The sequence below is a fragment of the Ovis aries genome, chromosome 8 (genome assembly GCF_016772045.2).
Source record: "Ovis aries strain OAR_USU_Benz2616 breed Rambouillet chromosome 8, ARS-UI_Ramb_v3.0, whole genome shotgun sequence".
Taxonomy (NCBI): Eukaryota; Metazoa; Chordata; class Mammalia; order Artiodactyla; family Bovidae; genus Ovis; species Ovis aries.
In genome coordinates, this window is record NC_056061.1 from 27,223,449 (window position 1) to 27,240,155 (window position 16,707).

Below are 16,707 nucleotides of genomic sequence, written 5' to 3' on the forward strand. Positions count from 1 at the left end.
AGCCAACTGAGAATATCTCAGTTGATGCTGAGGGAAGAAAGAGTCCCAAGCCACAAGTGGTGGTTCTCAAATGAAGCAGAAACATTTGGGAGTGTTGGGAGAGTTGTGAGGCAGATGTGCTGGGCAGGAGGCAAGTGAGTCATGGTGCTTCTACAGTCAGGCCCAAGCCCCAAGCCCCAGGGCTGCAGTAACAGACCACCCAAGCCACTGCTGTGCTTAGCCATTCCTGTTCTTACTGAGCATAATGAATGAAGCTGCAGCTGGAGGTGACCTTCTAGGAGAGCGAGGAAGACAGGATCTCTGGACACACTGATCAGAAGGCAGAGGCTGAATACCCTTCTCTGATCTGTGTCCTACCTTTCTTCCACCTCCAAAAGGTGAAGGGGGTATCACCTCTACATTCTCTCTAATGTCTGAAATTTCTTTACTAGGAATCAAAGCTTTTTATTCTGCAGTTAATGTAAAAGAATTTTTCTGTGAGTGTACTGTGAGTCAAGGTCAGTTGAAAATTTAAAGCAGATTCATTTTAGTTTTGAAAAGGGATAGAGTAGACCAATTAAGATAGGGGAGGGCCCTGAAAAGAAAGGTTATGTTATGGAGAAGGGGAAAGAGAAGTGAGAAGAGGCTGTGAGGTCGTGTGATAATATTGTCTATTGCTCGACTTCAGATGGGTTCTGCCTGCAAGTCTTCTTATATATGAGATTGAGGGATGATGGTGGGGAGATGGGATAGGCATGAACATGGTAGCTAAAGTGAATTGGGAAAAATCACCTTTTAATCCTTTATATCCAAGATTATATTTAAGGGGTAGGAGTGGGAATAGAGGAGAAAATTTGAGAAGGGATAATATGTAGATAAATATTTTTTGCCTCTTCTTTAGTTTTCTGACATGATGTACCATTTGGTTTTAAGACATAAATTCTCAGCATGAGACAAGAAAATTTGATATGTGGTTTAGACAACAAGAGCCAATATCTTAGGCAGAAAATCTGGGGCTTCTGGTTACCCTGAGCCTTTCAAGAGGAATGAATAAGCTCTGGAGCCAAAATTTCTATCTTTTAATAGTTTAATTAACACAGTAAGAGCTCATTTTTTATATGAATGAGGAACTAGAAAATCATGATTCCCAAGGACTCTTTTTAGACAATTTTTTCCCTAATCATCTTCCCCATGAAATTTTAATACTATGCACTATATCTATTTATGTAACATATATATTATCTATACTTTAAACATATACTTCAAGAATCAATCACTCCCCCCCTCCTCGCTTAGGGATGATATCATTCCTGTTAAGAATATATGTTTTAGATGAAATTTTGGCATTTTATACAAGGTTATTTAATAAAAATGAATAATTATAAAATATTTTAATCTACTATTCATTGTCATTTATGCTTTGGAAAACCTATTACTTTCTCTCTGACAGTGGTAAAAGAATCCTCCTGCAATGCAGGAGATGCAGGAGATGTGAGTTTGATCCCTGGGTTGGGAAGATCCTCTGGAGGAGGGCATGGCAACCCACTCCAATATTCTTGCCTGGAGAAACCCATGGACAGAAGAACCTGGCATGCCACAGTCCATAGGGTTGCAAAGTCAGACACGACTTAGTGACTGAGCACACACACTTACTTTCTCTCTGGTAGTTGGCAGTTTACAGATCTAGGTGATTATTTGTCCAGATTATCTGGTTCCTGCTGAAACGAGGAAAGGATGACTGATACTCCTGGGGAAAATACAGTTGTCTTACTTCTTCCAACCTTTCTGTCTTCAATGATGAGAGTTAAAAACTTTCCCTATAAATGGTCTGATTTTTTTTTTTAGTGTTTTTAAACAGCTTTAAATTGAGATATAATTCACATACCACACAATTCATCCATTTAGAGTACGATTCAATGGTTTCTAGTCACTGCAGTCAATTTTAGAATATTATCATCACCCCAAAACAGAAAGGCCTGTACTCAGTAGTGGTCACTCCCAATTTCCTCATACCCACTTCCTTCTTTGCATCTCCCACTTCTAGGCAACCATTAATCTATTTTCTGTCTTTATAGTTTCACCTATTCTGGACATTTCATATAAATGGAAGCATTTAATATGTGGTGTTTTGACTGATTTTTTCATTTAGCATAACACTTTCAAGTTTTATCCATGTTGTTACATATATCTGTACTTCATTCCTTTTTACTGCCAAATAATATTGCACTGTATGGATATAGCACATTTAATTTATTCATTCATCAGCTGATAGACATTTGGGTTTTTTCCACCTTTTGGCTACTATGAATGATATTGCTATGAACGTTCATGTATGGATTTTTGTGTGTGGACATGTGTATTCATATCTCTTGGTTATATACCATTTTCTGTTCCCACCAACAGTGTATGTGTGTTCCAATTTCTCCATATTGTCATCAACACTTACTATTATTGGTCTTTTTGTGTATAGCCATCTTAGTAGTTGTGAAATGGTATCTCATTATAGTTTTGTTTCACCTATTAGTTAATGATATTGAGTATCTCTGCATGTGTTTATACTCTGAGTTTCTGCATCTTAGGGAACATAAGGACAGTTACCCTAATACTCCTAGAAATATTTTTAAAAGAATAATCAAGGGTTTTAAAGGGCCACATACATCCCTCCTACCCTTCAGTAGCATCAAAGGGCATGCAATTGCCAGTACTGTAGCTAGTCCAAGGGACACTTTTACGAATGTGGGAAAAGGCACCTCCTCCCTCAAGAACTTTTACTACCATCTGTTGGATAATCATTATGATGACTAGGAGTGGTGCCCCCTAGAGTTGTTTAATGTACAATCCACACAACTACGCTTAGGGATCCTGGTTGTGGTTCTCTGAAACATCAGGAGAGGAGGGCCAAGATGGTTACTCTGTTATTCTGTTACCTTTGGGTGTTTAGCCCTATAATTTGCCCCTTCCTAGCTTCCTATTTCTTCAACAAATCCCTCAGATTTGACAACCCTTCTGTGCTGAAGAGTTTGTTGTGATCTTAAACCTTTATGTCAACATATATGGAATAATATTAATATTTGTTAATATAAGCATGAATTATATAATTTATTCTCTCCTCCATATAGAGGGATAGGTTACAGTGTTCATGAAGGCTTATATCTTTGAATATATATATTGACAGCTTACCTGTTTCAAAAATGGCTTGTAGCTGGAATTTCTAGTTGTCCACCAATATTCATTGTTTCATTCTTCTTTGGCAACAGAACTCCTGAGTTTAGCAGAGCACACAGTCACCTTGCCAAAGACTGCGTATTCTAGACTTCCTTGCAGCTGCAAGGGGCCATGTGACTAGCTTTTAGCAATATGATATGAGTGCAAGTGATAGGTGCAATTTCTAGGCCATGCCATGAGGAGGAAATGATGTGACTTTCACTTCCCCTTTTACTTTTCCTGATGGCTGGAATGCAGTTATGATGGCAGGAACTGGAACAACTATCTTAAACCTTAAGGTAGAAGCCATACGATCATGATCTGTGTTTATAATATATACATAAAATATATATTTAAAAAATTTTTGTAAAGTAAAATTTTTCCACAGTGAATTCTCTTTTCAGTTAAATAAGAGCAGAAAATAGTTTCCTTATAGACTAAATACATTTTTGGTATAAATAATACTTTTATTTTAGTTTATTACAGATATTTGTTCAAAAATATTTCTTCTTTACTACTTTTGAGTTTCTCCGGATCAAGCATCAGGTTAATTTATCTGTCTCTGATGTCTAGTGTAGTGTCTTGAACATATAAAGTGTTGCTGCTGCTGCTAAGTCGCTTCAGTCGTGTCCGACTCTGTGCGACCCCATAGACGGCAGCACACCAGGCTCCCCCGTCCCTGGGACTCTCCAGGCAAGAACAGTGGAGTGGGTTGCCATTTCCTTCTCCAATGCATGAAGGTGAAAAGTGAAAGTGAAGTCTCTCAGTCGTGTCTGACTCTTCACGACCCCATGGACTGCAGCCTACCAGGCTCCTCCATCCATGGGATTTTCTAGGCAAGAGTACTGGAGTGGGGTGCCATCGCCTTCTCCATATAAAGTGTTAAATATTTGTTAATATACACGAATGTGTCAGTGAAATACAGCCCATTCCATGTCATGTTGGATATTGGACCGTATATTCTGGCAATTCCAGGCCCCACCTAATAGTTTTCTTTCACTTAGTGCAGCATTTTGTAGGTTTGTCTGTCATCGTTCATCTATCTCCTCAGCACTAAGGATTCAGAAATAAGCAAGACTGACACAGTCCTTTACTTTATGCAGCTTTATTGTCTAGTAGCTGACAATTTTGTAGATCCCCAAGTTCACAAATATTCCTTCCATAATTCTGTGTCCTGCACTTATTTGCAGTGAGGTAGAGTGTAAAGCAGAGAAGGCGATGGCACCCCACTCCAGTACTCTTGCCTGGAAAATCCCATGGATGGAGGAGCCTGGTAGGCTGCGGTCCATGGGGTCGCGAAGAGTCGGACACGACTGAGCGACTTCCCTTTCACTTTTCACTTTCATGCACTGGAGAAGGAAATGGCAACCCACTCCAGTGTTCTTGCCTGGAGAGTCCCAGGGACGGGGGAGCCTGGTGGGCTGCCGTCTATGGGGTCGCACAGAGTCGGACACGACTGAAGTGACTTAGCAGCAGAGCAGCAGAGTGTAAAGAGCACATGCTTTAGAACTGCCTGGATTGAATTTGAGTCTTGACTTTACCCCTTTGGGCCACTTTTTGCAATACCTATGTATATCAAATTTGTTCCTGCTTTTGCTTTTTTCTCCTGCCACAACTTGACTAATTTAAACTAAGTGTGAAGAAGCACTGTTTTGAATAAAGGAAAATAAGAATTACAGGCATTGATTAAATAAATGTAGTTTATTACTTGCCAATATAGTACATATTATACATTTAAATTAAGTGGATTTTGTTGAGTAAGAATAGCATAACAAAAAATTTGCAAATTTCAGTAGTTCCATGTTGTTTAGTATATCACCCAAAATAGTTCCTCATCATCTAATAACTAACTTATATATGTATATGTGTACTTATGATATTTTTAATAGAAAATCCTTATACATGTGTAGAAAATTTCTGGAAGGATACACAAAAAATTGCTAAGTGATTATCTCTGGCAATTGATGGCTAAAATTCTAGTGGTAGGAAACTTTTACTTTTTGTTTTATATATTTATACACAACTTGAACTTTTTAAAGTGCATTTGTTATCTTTTTAATTATAAGAAATGAGTTTAAATTGAAAACATATCAATGTGTAATATAATGCTTACTAAAAATTTGTTATACAACTGTATATGATTAATTCTTAAAATTTTTTGAGGCCTTGATTAAAATATATACATGTTTTACAGCAGAAGATCTTTTCTTGAAATGATATTCTGAAAATTCAAAGAGAAATAAATCATTTACATTTCTTTACTCTAGAAAATTTATATACAAATTATATTTAATGAATACTTTTTTGACTAATGTTTTGATCTCTTAGTAAAGCTACCAAACTTCCATTTTTCTGTTGAGTTCCATATTTCCATGAAAACACAAGTTTGCTCATCTAAATTTTGATAAATTCAATTATGTGAAAATCTTTTTGGGACAGGTGATTTCTATAACATTCTGATCTATATAGAAACAAATCTGACTACTAAAAAATGCTTTGTAGTATCTCAGTTCAGTTCATTCAGTCACTCAGTCGTGTCCGACTCTTTGCAACCCCATAAATTGCAACACGCCAGGCCTCCCTGTCCATCACCAACTCCTGGAGTCTACCCAAACCCATGTGCATTGAGTCGGTGATGCCATCCAGCCATCTCATCCTCTGTCGTCCCCTTCTCCTCCTGCCCCTAATCCTTCCCAGCATTAGGATCTTTTCCAATGAGTCAATTCTTCACATGAAGTGGCCAAATTATTGGAGTTTCAGCTTCAACATCAGTCCTTCCAATGAACACCCAGGTCTAATCTCCTTTAGGATGGACTGGTTGGATCTCCTTGCAGTCCAAGGGACTTTCAAGATCCTCTCCAACACCATGATTCAAAAGCATCAATTCTTCAGCTCTCAGCTTTCTTTACCATCCAACTCTCACATCCATACATGACGACTGGAAAAACCATAGCCTTGACTAAACAGACCTTTGTTGGCAAAGTAATGTCTCTGCTTTTCAATATGCTTTCTAGGTTGGTCATAACTTTCCTTCCAAGGAGTAAGCGTCTTTTAATTTCATGGCTGCAGTCACCATCTGCAGTTATTTTGGAGCCCCCAAAAATAAAGTCTGACACTGTTTCCACTGTTTCCCCATCTATTTCCTATGAAGTGATGGGACCAGATGCCATGATCTTAGTTTTCTGAATGTTGAGCTTTAAGCCAACTTTTTGACTCTCCGCGTTCACTTTCATCAAGAGGCTCTTTAGTTCCTCTTCACTTTCTGCCATAAGGGTGGTGTCATCTGCATATCTGAAGTGATTGATATTTCTCCCAGCAATCTTGATTCCAGCTTGTGCTTCCTCCAGCCCAGCGTTTCTCATGATGTACTCTACATATAAGTTAAATAAGCAGGGTGGCAATATACAGTCTTGACGTACTCCTTTTCCTATATGGAACTAGTCTGTTGTTCCATGTCCATTTCTGACTATTGCTTCCAGACCTGCATACAGGTTACTCAAGAGGCAGGTCAGATGGTCTGGTATTCCCGTCTCTTTAAGAATTTTCCACAGTTTATTGTGATCCACACAGCAATAGTATCTATAGCTCAGTTGGTAAAGAATCCACCTACAATGCAGGAGACCTTGGTTCAATTCCAGGGTCGGGAAGATCCCCTGGAGAAGGGATAGGCTACCCAGTCCCATATTCTTGAGCTTCCCTTATGGCTCAGCTGATAAAGAATGTGTCTGTAATGCAGGAGACCTGGGTTTGATCCCTGGGTTGGGAAGATCCCTTGGAGAAGGGAAAGGCTATCCACTCCAGTATTCTGGCCTGGAGAATTCCATCAGACTGTAGAGTCCATGGTGTCGCAAACAATTGGACGTGACTGAGTGACTTTCACTTTCACTATTGCAACTCTTGGATTTACATTTAATGCCAGGGTTGTCAGTTAGCTATTGCTGTGTAACAAGTCATTCTAAAACTCAGTAGCTTAAAACCATTATTTATTATTGCTTATATGTGTGCAAATCAGTTGAATTTCAATTGATCCAGGTTAGGTTCAGCTGAGAGACTCTACTTCAGACTGAGACAGCTGAGGGCAGCTCTGTGTTTCAGAGAAGGTCAGTGGATTGTCTGGGGCAGCTCTGCTTCTTGTTTTTAGTTTCTTTTCTGAGCCCAGCAAACTATCCAGGGTATGTTTTTTAATCACAATAATGGTACAAGAGAGTAAACTAAAGTGCTCAAAGCCTAGGATCAGGACTAGCATCATGTCCGTTTCTGCTAAAATGCAAGTCACATAGTCAAGCCAAAAAATCCAGGGGCAAGAAAGAACACTCCATCCATGATGAGCATGGCAGTAGTGTGGATGAAGGGGTGAAGACTTAAGCCCAGCAAGTCGTCTTGCAACCCCAGATTAGATAATGAACAAACTGGGAAAAAGCTCAGAGATTATGGTGGTCTGAGCTGTGTGGGCTCAGTTCAATATAGGAAACAGGATCTCTTGGGTAGAAGGAATGGGAGTGTTTGCGAGAAGAGTGTGGAATCTTTTTTTAGTCACAGTTGTCAAGTGAATTAGAGCTGAAGAATAGCAGAGGGCTGAGACGACATGGATCCAATGAGAATGAAGCAATGTAGTGGGAATGAAGGGAAAGAAACAACAAGGCAAATAGAATATGAAGAATGTCTAGATGGAAGATCTCTGTACTGAAGACTTATTTCGGTTAACTAAATTGTCATCTAATGAGCTTATATATTTCCAAATGATAAAATAGTCTAAAATAGTAGAGTCTAAGAGAATAATGCATTTCTTCACTGGGTTCAAGATTGGCCAATGCATTACAGGTACTCAGGGATTTTGGTATCTCTGAAGTGAAGTGAAGTCGCTCAGTTATGTCCGATTCTTTGCGATCCCATGGACTGTAGCCTACCAGGCTCCTCTGTCCATGGGATTTTCCAGGCAATAGTACTGGAGTGGATTGCCATTTCCTTCTCCAGGGGATCTTCCCAACCCAGGGATCGAACCCAGGTCTCCTGCATTGTAGACAGACGCTTTACCGTCTGAGCCACCAGGAAGTCCTTGGTATCTTTAATCACATCTAAATATAGTATTTGGGCAGAAAAGTCATACTTACTATTAAAAAAAAATCATCCTCTCAGTTAATTTAATGCTTTTCATTCAAAATGATGCTTTAATCGAAGCTATGAATCTTACATCACTAAGTAAGAAATATTTCTCAGTTAATTAGAAATTTGTAAGTACATGAATATTCCATAATGTGTTACCTAACTGGGTGCTTAAGTACAATTAATTCCTAACTTCTTCCCCTCGCTTAAGTGAATTGAGGTGATATACCTCTTTTGCCTCTCGAGTACCAGATTCAGTAGAACCACATACGTCTGCCTTTTTTCTTTAACTGTGCTATTTAAAATACACCCCATTTCTAAAGAAAGCAGCTGTTGTTTTAAGTCAAACTGCACGCACAGCACCATGGCCATTACGAGGAAGACAAATTACCTCGTTAGCAGAATGCACCTGTCCCTTAGGGAACTGATGCTTGGACTTTTATTTTTGACATATTCTGAGACTATCTTCTGAGATGACTAGATAGTCTGTTTCATTGATACTACAGCTTATATCTTTTAAAAAAATAAATTGGATATGCTTTTACATGTTTGAACATGTGATTCTCTAGTCTGCATTTAGCACCTAATTTCTCTCCTTTCTTTTATCCAGAAGCTTTTAGCTTTAATGCTTTTTGTGAAGCAAGGTTTATTGAATGTGTATAACCAGCCATGTTCTAAAATGGGAGAAGGCTTGATATGACTAAGAAAATTGGCCTTGGCACTATCATTTTTGTCAGTTAACGCTTTTTCTCCATTATATTTTTTTGTTATTGATTTCTATCCTCTTTCTTTCAGCCTAGGAAGTGATGATACCCATTTTGAGGTTGGCATGGCCAGCAGTGGATGTGAAGTGCATCGTTTTGATCCTAGCATTAAATCAGCTCATGCTCTGGAAAGTGAGCATCTTTGGTATCACCGTTTGTCCATCGACTGGCGGGACCCCCATCCAGCTGTTGCTGCCCAAAAACCGTATAGCAACACCAGAAAACTGGGAACCATTTTGAATGAATTTGGGCATCACAAGGTCAGATTTTTCATTTGATTTCATAATTAAAATGAACAAACTCATAAGCTGGTTTTTTTTAAAATGCAAATCAAGGATTGGATAGTTGAAAGTTCAGTTTTAACCTTATTATTATTTATAGAGTCAGCTCTGTAGATAAAAAGTTTTGTCAAGGATAGAGATATTTAAATTGATTTCAAGGTTTTAGTTGCTGTTGAGTAGTGCTTAAGGTTTTGACCAAGACTCAGCAAGGAGAATAAGAAACTAATTCTGATGGTGGGCTCAAGAGTACCATTTCCATTTGGCAATTGATTTTAAATTTCCAGACAGAGCAAACTACTTATATTGGCTTCAAATACAAAAAGTAATCAGAGCCAGGTTTATGTTTGATAAGAGATTGCTTGTGTATCATGTTTCTCACTGTTGTAACAATGATTTTGGGTCTCTGGGCTCTTAAAGGTCAGAAGATATGTGTAGCTTTGATTAAAATGTACTTTGTAAGGTTGAATGGACATTATGTGTATTGCAACTGATACAATTATATCAAAAGATGTCAAATCTCTACAAATATTTTATTGTGAATGGATAGCAAAAGGAAACTTTATCTTTGAACTGTGTGTTTTGAAAGCAGTTTTTAGTGTAAATGTGACCAGCTGCATTCTGTAAGGTGAAGTGAAGTCGCTCAGTCGTGTCCGACTCTTTGCGATCCATAGACTGTAGCCTACCAGGCTCCTCCATCCATGGGATTTTCCAGGCAAGAGTACTGGAGTGGGGTGCCATTTGTAGATGCCAGAGAAATTCTTCTGAGAGTAGTTGTCTTGCATTTGATTGCCAACCCATCCTGGGCTTAGCCTCCCTTGGCTTATTATCCCCAGAGATGGCATGTAATTTAGGACATGCCAGAATGGGTGTTCCTGAGACACAGTATATATATGGAATTCAGTTTTAAACCTGAATTGGCTGCTTGATCCTTAATAAAAAGACTTCCTCTGCATTGTTCTTTTTCCTGCCCTTCCCCCTCTTCTTCAGCTTCCTTTTTAAAAAAAATCCAAAAAACAGAAAACAAAAACTTTCTTTAATTGGACAGCAGGAACTTCTTCAAGAACAACTTCAAAGAATTTGGTGTTTTTAACATGTGTTTTGAATTTTGTGTTTGTATTTTGATTTGCCATTGAGAGTAACTAGCATGTAATAGTTAGGAGCCTTAATGAAACACATATAGGAGTTTGGGGATAAAAATCTTTGAAAAGAACCCAAAGAAGTGAGAGCATTTTTCAGAATTTTATTTTGTTTTTGCTGTTTGTTACCTTCATAGACATTTTTTTTTCTTTTGTGGCTGAAGATTAGTGCTTTGACCCTTTGACATGTCAACTCTAGATTATTCAAAGAGCTAACTACTCATTCTTTGCATTCATTTAGGAGTCTTACTAGTCTGCCTTCATGCTTTTTATACCCTGGTCCTCTACCTCCATTCTTCAAAGAAAAGACTGAGTATCTAGAGGTGAAACACAAAGCCATTTTGCATTTTTTGATAATATTTTAGCCAGAGATTTGGTAAATGTGAGGATAAAATGAGACTTCATAAAGTAATCTGTGGATATAATTTATCTATGCCACATATTGTATGAAAAATGTCTACCAGGTAGACGCCTGAATTGTTTCACTCCATGGAAGTTGCAGTGGGCAAACCTTTATGCTGTAGATAAAATATCATGCCTCTTATAACACTGCTTCTCACACAGAAGAAATATTTACAGAGATTCCTAAAAAGGAAAAATGTTTTAAAGGATTTTTTAAATATTCCTAGGGCTATTATTTTTATTGAAAACACTAATAATGGCATGTAAAAATTATTAAGGTGATAATTTTATGTTATGTACATTTTACCACAATAAAAAAAAAAAAGGAGGAAAGAAAACCCCATAAATAATGAAAGTGATCTGGCTCAGAATTGCCACGTATGTATTTTCCCCTTTAAAAAAAAGTCCCTTGTTGAAAATTTAAAAGATACAGATGTTCTTTCATGAAGATTTTTTTTGGGTGAATGCTTTAAAACAAAAACAACAAAATTTAAAGCCATTGGTGAATGATTGCTTCCATTAGGAACATGCTTCTAGGAGCTACGTGGTGCCAGATAAAAGGAAACCTCGGTTCTGGCCTGCAGCAGACAAGGTCTGTTTTCATTTTTCACCATGTGTACAGACCCTGATAAATAGGATGTATCTCTGGCAGGGAAAACAAATAGGAAAAACACACTAAAAAATGTCAGTCTGTTTGCCTTGCCTCCTTCACTTATTTTTCCTGAAAGTGACTGTAGAAACCAAAGGGGTTTTGTTGTTTTATTTTCACTTCATGACTTGAAAATATCTCATATAGTTTTGTGATGCTTTCCATTTTAAGTGGTTATTTTTCTTATCTTTAACCATACCTAGATTCCAGTCACTCAGGCAAAAATGTAGGCAAAAATGAAAGGCAGAGTCTTAAGATGGTGACAGTAAGATGCATATGGCTTTCATACTGCTTTTAAAACTCTCTGGCAATTTTAACTTCAAACCATAAATCAAAAAATCTCTCTAAAGCGTCAAGTGAGAAGCAGCTACATCAGCAAAAGCGTGTGCATGAGAAGCCCAGTCTGTCAGGGAATAATATCACCTGGATTTAGCATTATTTGGAATGATTAACTGTCTTCTTTTGGCTGAGTGCTTATTGCTCTAACTATGCATCCGAATTTTTCCAGGATGTGATTAGAAATATCGAATCTGAGGTTTCTGCTTATATTAATCATAAGGTTTATTACATAGAATATCCCTAAATGATCCAGGCTGGTTAATGAGAAATTATTTTCAGTCATAATCATGCTGATAATAATATGAATAACAGGACTGCATTAGAGCTTACCTTTGTAAGACTCATTACTCTAGGTTTGAGGCATGGGTCCTCAGCCAAGTCATTTAAACTTTCTGGCCCTCAATTTGATTGTCAGTAAAATGGGGACAATGATACTACCTAAATGGATTGTTTCTGAGAATTAGAGCAGAGAACACAGGGTGAAAACTTCCAGCAGAGTTCCTGGAGTGAATTTGTCATTTGATTGTAAACTGAAATTATTTATTAATCATTTCAGTAAGTTTTTAAAATTAATTTTTTTAATTGAAGAATAATTGCTTTACAGAATTTTGCTGTTTTCTGTCAATCCTTAACGTGAATCAGCCATAGGTATACATATATCCCCTCCCTTTTGAACCTGCCTCCCATATCCTTCCGCATCCCACCCACCCCCTAATAATTTCAGTAAGATTTTACTTAATTTTATAGAAGCTTTTTAATCTTTCTTTGTTCCAGGGAAAATATATCAGTGATTTCTCTGGAAATTGCTAACTGTACCTAATGCTAGTCAAGAGTTGTTTTTTTTTTTTTTTTTTTTAATGAAATCTTTGTGTGAAATTGAAGGGAATTGGTCCTTTAGACTCGGTCTTAGACTATTCTTGTTAACTGACTCAGGGCACCAAACAGCTTTGCAGGCGATTGTATAGAAAGTAAATACTGTGCTGTATGCAAATGAAGGAAGCTGCTGAGAAGTAATACAGAGCAGATGTAGACCTTGTGGCTGGGGATGCCAGTCAGGTGATGAAGCTGGAGCTGGACCTCCTGCCTGTTCAGCCCTGGGAGTTAAGTCCTCCCTTACCCAAGACTCTGTCCCCAAGGTTGTGTGTCGCCTTGGACTCTGAAGGGAATGCCACTTTCTGCTTCCCTGGGCAGAGAGCCTGCCACTAATTACAAAACAACAGCTCTGTTGTGTGGTTGGTGCTGTGTTTAAGAGAATATGAACTTTGAAATTAAACCACAAAAAGATTCCCTTTACTTCTCGCTTACCGAGTTTGCACATGTAAGCAATATGTTGATACTCCCCTAACCTGAAATGCTTATTGGGAATACTGTTCATGCTTTGCTGTTGGAAATGGAAAATGATAGACACTTTCAGGAAAAATATTCCACCATGTGTATATATTATGTTTCTTTTTATTTCTAGAAATCCCTTTTGCCTTAAGTTCTGTTTTGTCTGCTGTTGATTCTGCCATACCAGCTTTTTTGGGGGGAGGCGGGTTAGTTTTATATGAAATGCTATTATAGAGTCCTTTGTTTTCATATTTTTTGGATATAGTTTTAGTTTGTGTACAGCCTGTTGTTTTCCAGTCACTAAGTCATGTCTGACTCTTTGTGACCCTTGTACTGCAGCACGCCAGGCTTCCCTGGCCTTCATGATCTCTCCAAGTTTGCTCAAATTCATGCCCATTGAGTCAGTGATGCTGCTTAACCATCTCATCCTCTGCCGTCACCTTCTCCTCTTGCCCTCAAAAGACCCAGCATCAGGGTCTTTTCCAATGAGTCAGTTCTTGTGGCCAAAGTATTGGAGCTTCAGCTTCAGCATCACTTCTTCCAATGAATATTCCGGGTTGATTTCCTTTAGGATTGACTGGTTTGATCTCCTTGCTGTCCAAGGGACTCCAAGAATCTTCTCCAGTACCATAATTTGAAAGCATCACTTCTTCAGTGCTCAGTTTTCTTTATGGTCCAGCTCTTACAACTGCACCTCTGTAGTGGAAAAATCATAGCTTTGATTCTGTGGACCTTTGTTGGCAGAGTGATGTCTCTGTTTTTTTATTTATATATTTAGAATTAAATTTTTTTTTTAATTTACAATATTGTATTGGTTTTGCCATACATCAACATGAATCCACCCCGGGTGCACACATGTTCCCCATCCTGAACCCCCCTCCCACCTCCCTCCCCCTCTGTTTTTTAATATGCTATCTAGGTTTGTCATAGTTTTCCTTCCAAAGAACATCTTTTAATTTCATGGCCAAGTCATCACCCACAGTGATTTTGGACCCTAAGAAAATAAAATTTGTCACTGCTTCCACTGTTTCCCCTTCTATTTGCCATAAAAGTGATGCAGCCAGATGCCATGATCTTAGTTTTTTGAATGTTGAGTTTCAAATCAGCTTTTTCACTCTCCTGTTTCACCCTCATCAAACCGCTCTTTAGCTCCTCTTCACTTTCTGCCATTAGACCAGAATCATCTGCATATCTGAGGTTGTTGATATTTGTCTCAGCAATCTTGATTCCGGCTTGTGATTCATCCATCCCAGCACTTCACGTGATATACTCTGTATATTGGGATTCCCTGGTAGCTCAGCTGGTAAAGAATCCGCCTGTAATGCAGAAGACCTGGGTTTGATCCCTGGGTTTGGAAGATCCCCTGGAGAAGGGAATGGCTACCCATTCCAGTATTCTGGCCAGGAGAATTCCATGGACTATGTAGTCCATGGGGTTGCAAAGAGTTGGACACAACTGAACAACTTCCTCTTTCACTCTGCATGTAAGTTCAATAAGCAGGGGGACAAATATACAGCCTTGTCATACTCCTTTCCCAGTTTTGAACTAGTCTGTTGTTCCATGTCCAGTTCTAACTATTGTTCCTTGACCAAAACACACAGGTTTCTCAGGAGACAGATAAGGTGGTCTGGTATTCCCATCTCTTTAAGAATTTTCCACAATTTGTTGTGATCCACACAGTCAAAGGCTTTAGCATAGTCAGTGAAGCAGAAGTAGATGTTTTTCTGGAATTCTCTTGCTTCTTCTATGATTCAGTGGATGTTGGCAATTTGATCTTTGGTTCCTCTGCCTTTTCTAAACCCAGCTTGTACATCTGGAAGTTCTTAGTTCATGTAGTGCTGAAGCCTAGCTTGAAGGATTTTGAGCATAACCTTGCTAGCATATGAAATGAACGCAATTGTATAGTAGTTTGAACATCTTTGACATTGTCCTTCTTTGGGATTAGAATGAAAACTGACCTTTTCTAGTCCTCTGGTCACTGCTGAGTTTTCAAAATTTGCTGGCATATTTACTGCAGCATTTGAATAGCATCATGCTTTAGGATTTGAAATAGCTCAGCTGGAATTCCATCACCTCCACTAGCTTTCTTTTAGTAATGCTTCCTAAGTCCTACTTGACTTCACACTCCAGGGTGTCTGTCTCTAGGTGAGTGACCACACCATCATGATTATCTGGGTTGTTAAATTCTTTTTTGTATAGTTCTACTGTGTATTCTTGCCACTTCTTAATCTCTTCTGCTTCTTCTAGGTCCTTGCAATTTCTGTCTGTTATTGTGCCCATCTTTGCATGAAGTTTTCCCTTGATCTCTCCAGTTTTCTTGAAGAGATCTCTAGTATTTCACATTCTGTTGTTTTCCTCTATTTCTCTGGATTATTTGCTTAAGAAGGTTTTCTTTTCTCTCTTTACTATTCTCTGGAACTCTGCATTCATTTGGGTATACCTTTCCCTTTCTCCTTTGTCTTTCACTTCTTTTCTCAACTATTTTTAAGGCCTCCTCAGACAACCATTTTGCCTTCTTGCATTATTTTCCCCCCTTTGGATGGTTTTGGTCATCACCTGTTGTATAGTGTTATGAACCTCCATCCATAGTTCTTCAGGGACTCTGTCAGATTTAATCCTTTGAATTTATTTGTCACTTCTACTATATAATCATAAGGGATTTGATTTGGTCATAATGGGATGGCCTAGTGATTTGCCTACTTTCTTCAACTTAAGCCTGAATTTTGCAGTAAGGAGGTGATAATCTGAGCCACAGTCAGCTCCAGGTCTCATTTTTGCTGACTGTATAGAGCTTCTTCATTTTTGGCTGCAAGGAATATAATCAATCTGATTTTGGTATGGACCATCTGGTGATGTTTATGTGTAGAGTTGTCTCTTGTGTTATTGGAAGAGGATGTTTTCTATGACCAGTATGTTCTCTTGACAAAACTCTGTTAGACTTTGCCCTGCTTTATTTTGTACTCTGAGGAGAAACTTCCGTGTTACCCAGGTATCTCTTGCCTTTCTACTTTTGCCCTAAACATACTTAAAATTTAGTCAGACTGTTCAACAAAATTAATTTACTCTCTCAATGAAGTAATGTTCCAGTTATTGTTTTGGTTGGCTGTTTTTCATCATTTGATTTTGTGTGTATTTTCAAGTTCAGGCTCATTTTTAGTGGAAGGTTTTTGGTTTGGTTTTGCTTTTTTATTTCCTTTTTGGTTCCACCCTTCTCTGCCTAGTGATTTTACAATAGCCTTCAGGACCCGGTCTTATATAAGCATCTGGGGGCTCCTGCTTCTTCAGTGATAATGGGAATATCCAGTTACTGAATCGTCTGGATCTGGCTCATTTGCTGTTTGCAAGAGTGAGCCTCTCTTCTCTTACCTCCCTAAACCAATGACTGGTTTTAAGCCATAGCCCCAGTTAGTGGTTTTCAGCAGTTTATCTTGGGCTCCTTTCTGAGTCCAGGGAACTCCACTTCAGCCCTTGGCTTTAATCAGTAAATGTGGCTCAGCTGCTTTGTCATGGGAGCACTTTTA

At 38.4% G+C, this 16,707-nt stretch overlaps 1 protein-coding gene across 1 annotated transcript in view; it reads left to right on the top strand.

Annotated features, from left to right (window-relative positions):
* The window catches only part of METTL24 (methyltransferase like 24), a 122,372-nt gene that overhangs the window by 60,919 nt on the left and 44,746 nt on the right, over window positions 1-16,707 (top strand). The window contains exon 4 of the mRNA XM_015097348.4: window positions 9,082-9,310. Coding sequence (XP_014952834.3) covers window positions 9,082-9,310 — 229 coding nt within the window. The remainder of the gene's footprint in view (window positions 1-9,081; window positions 9,311-16,707) is intronic.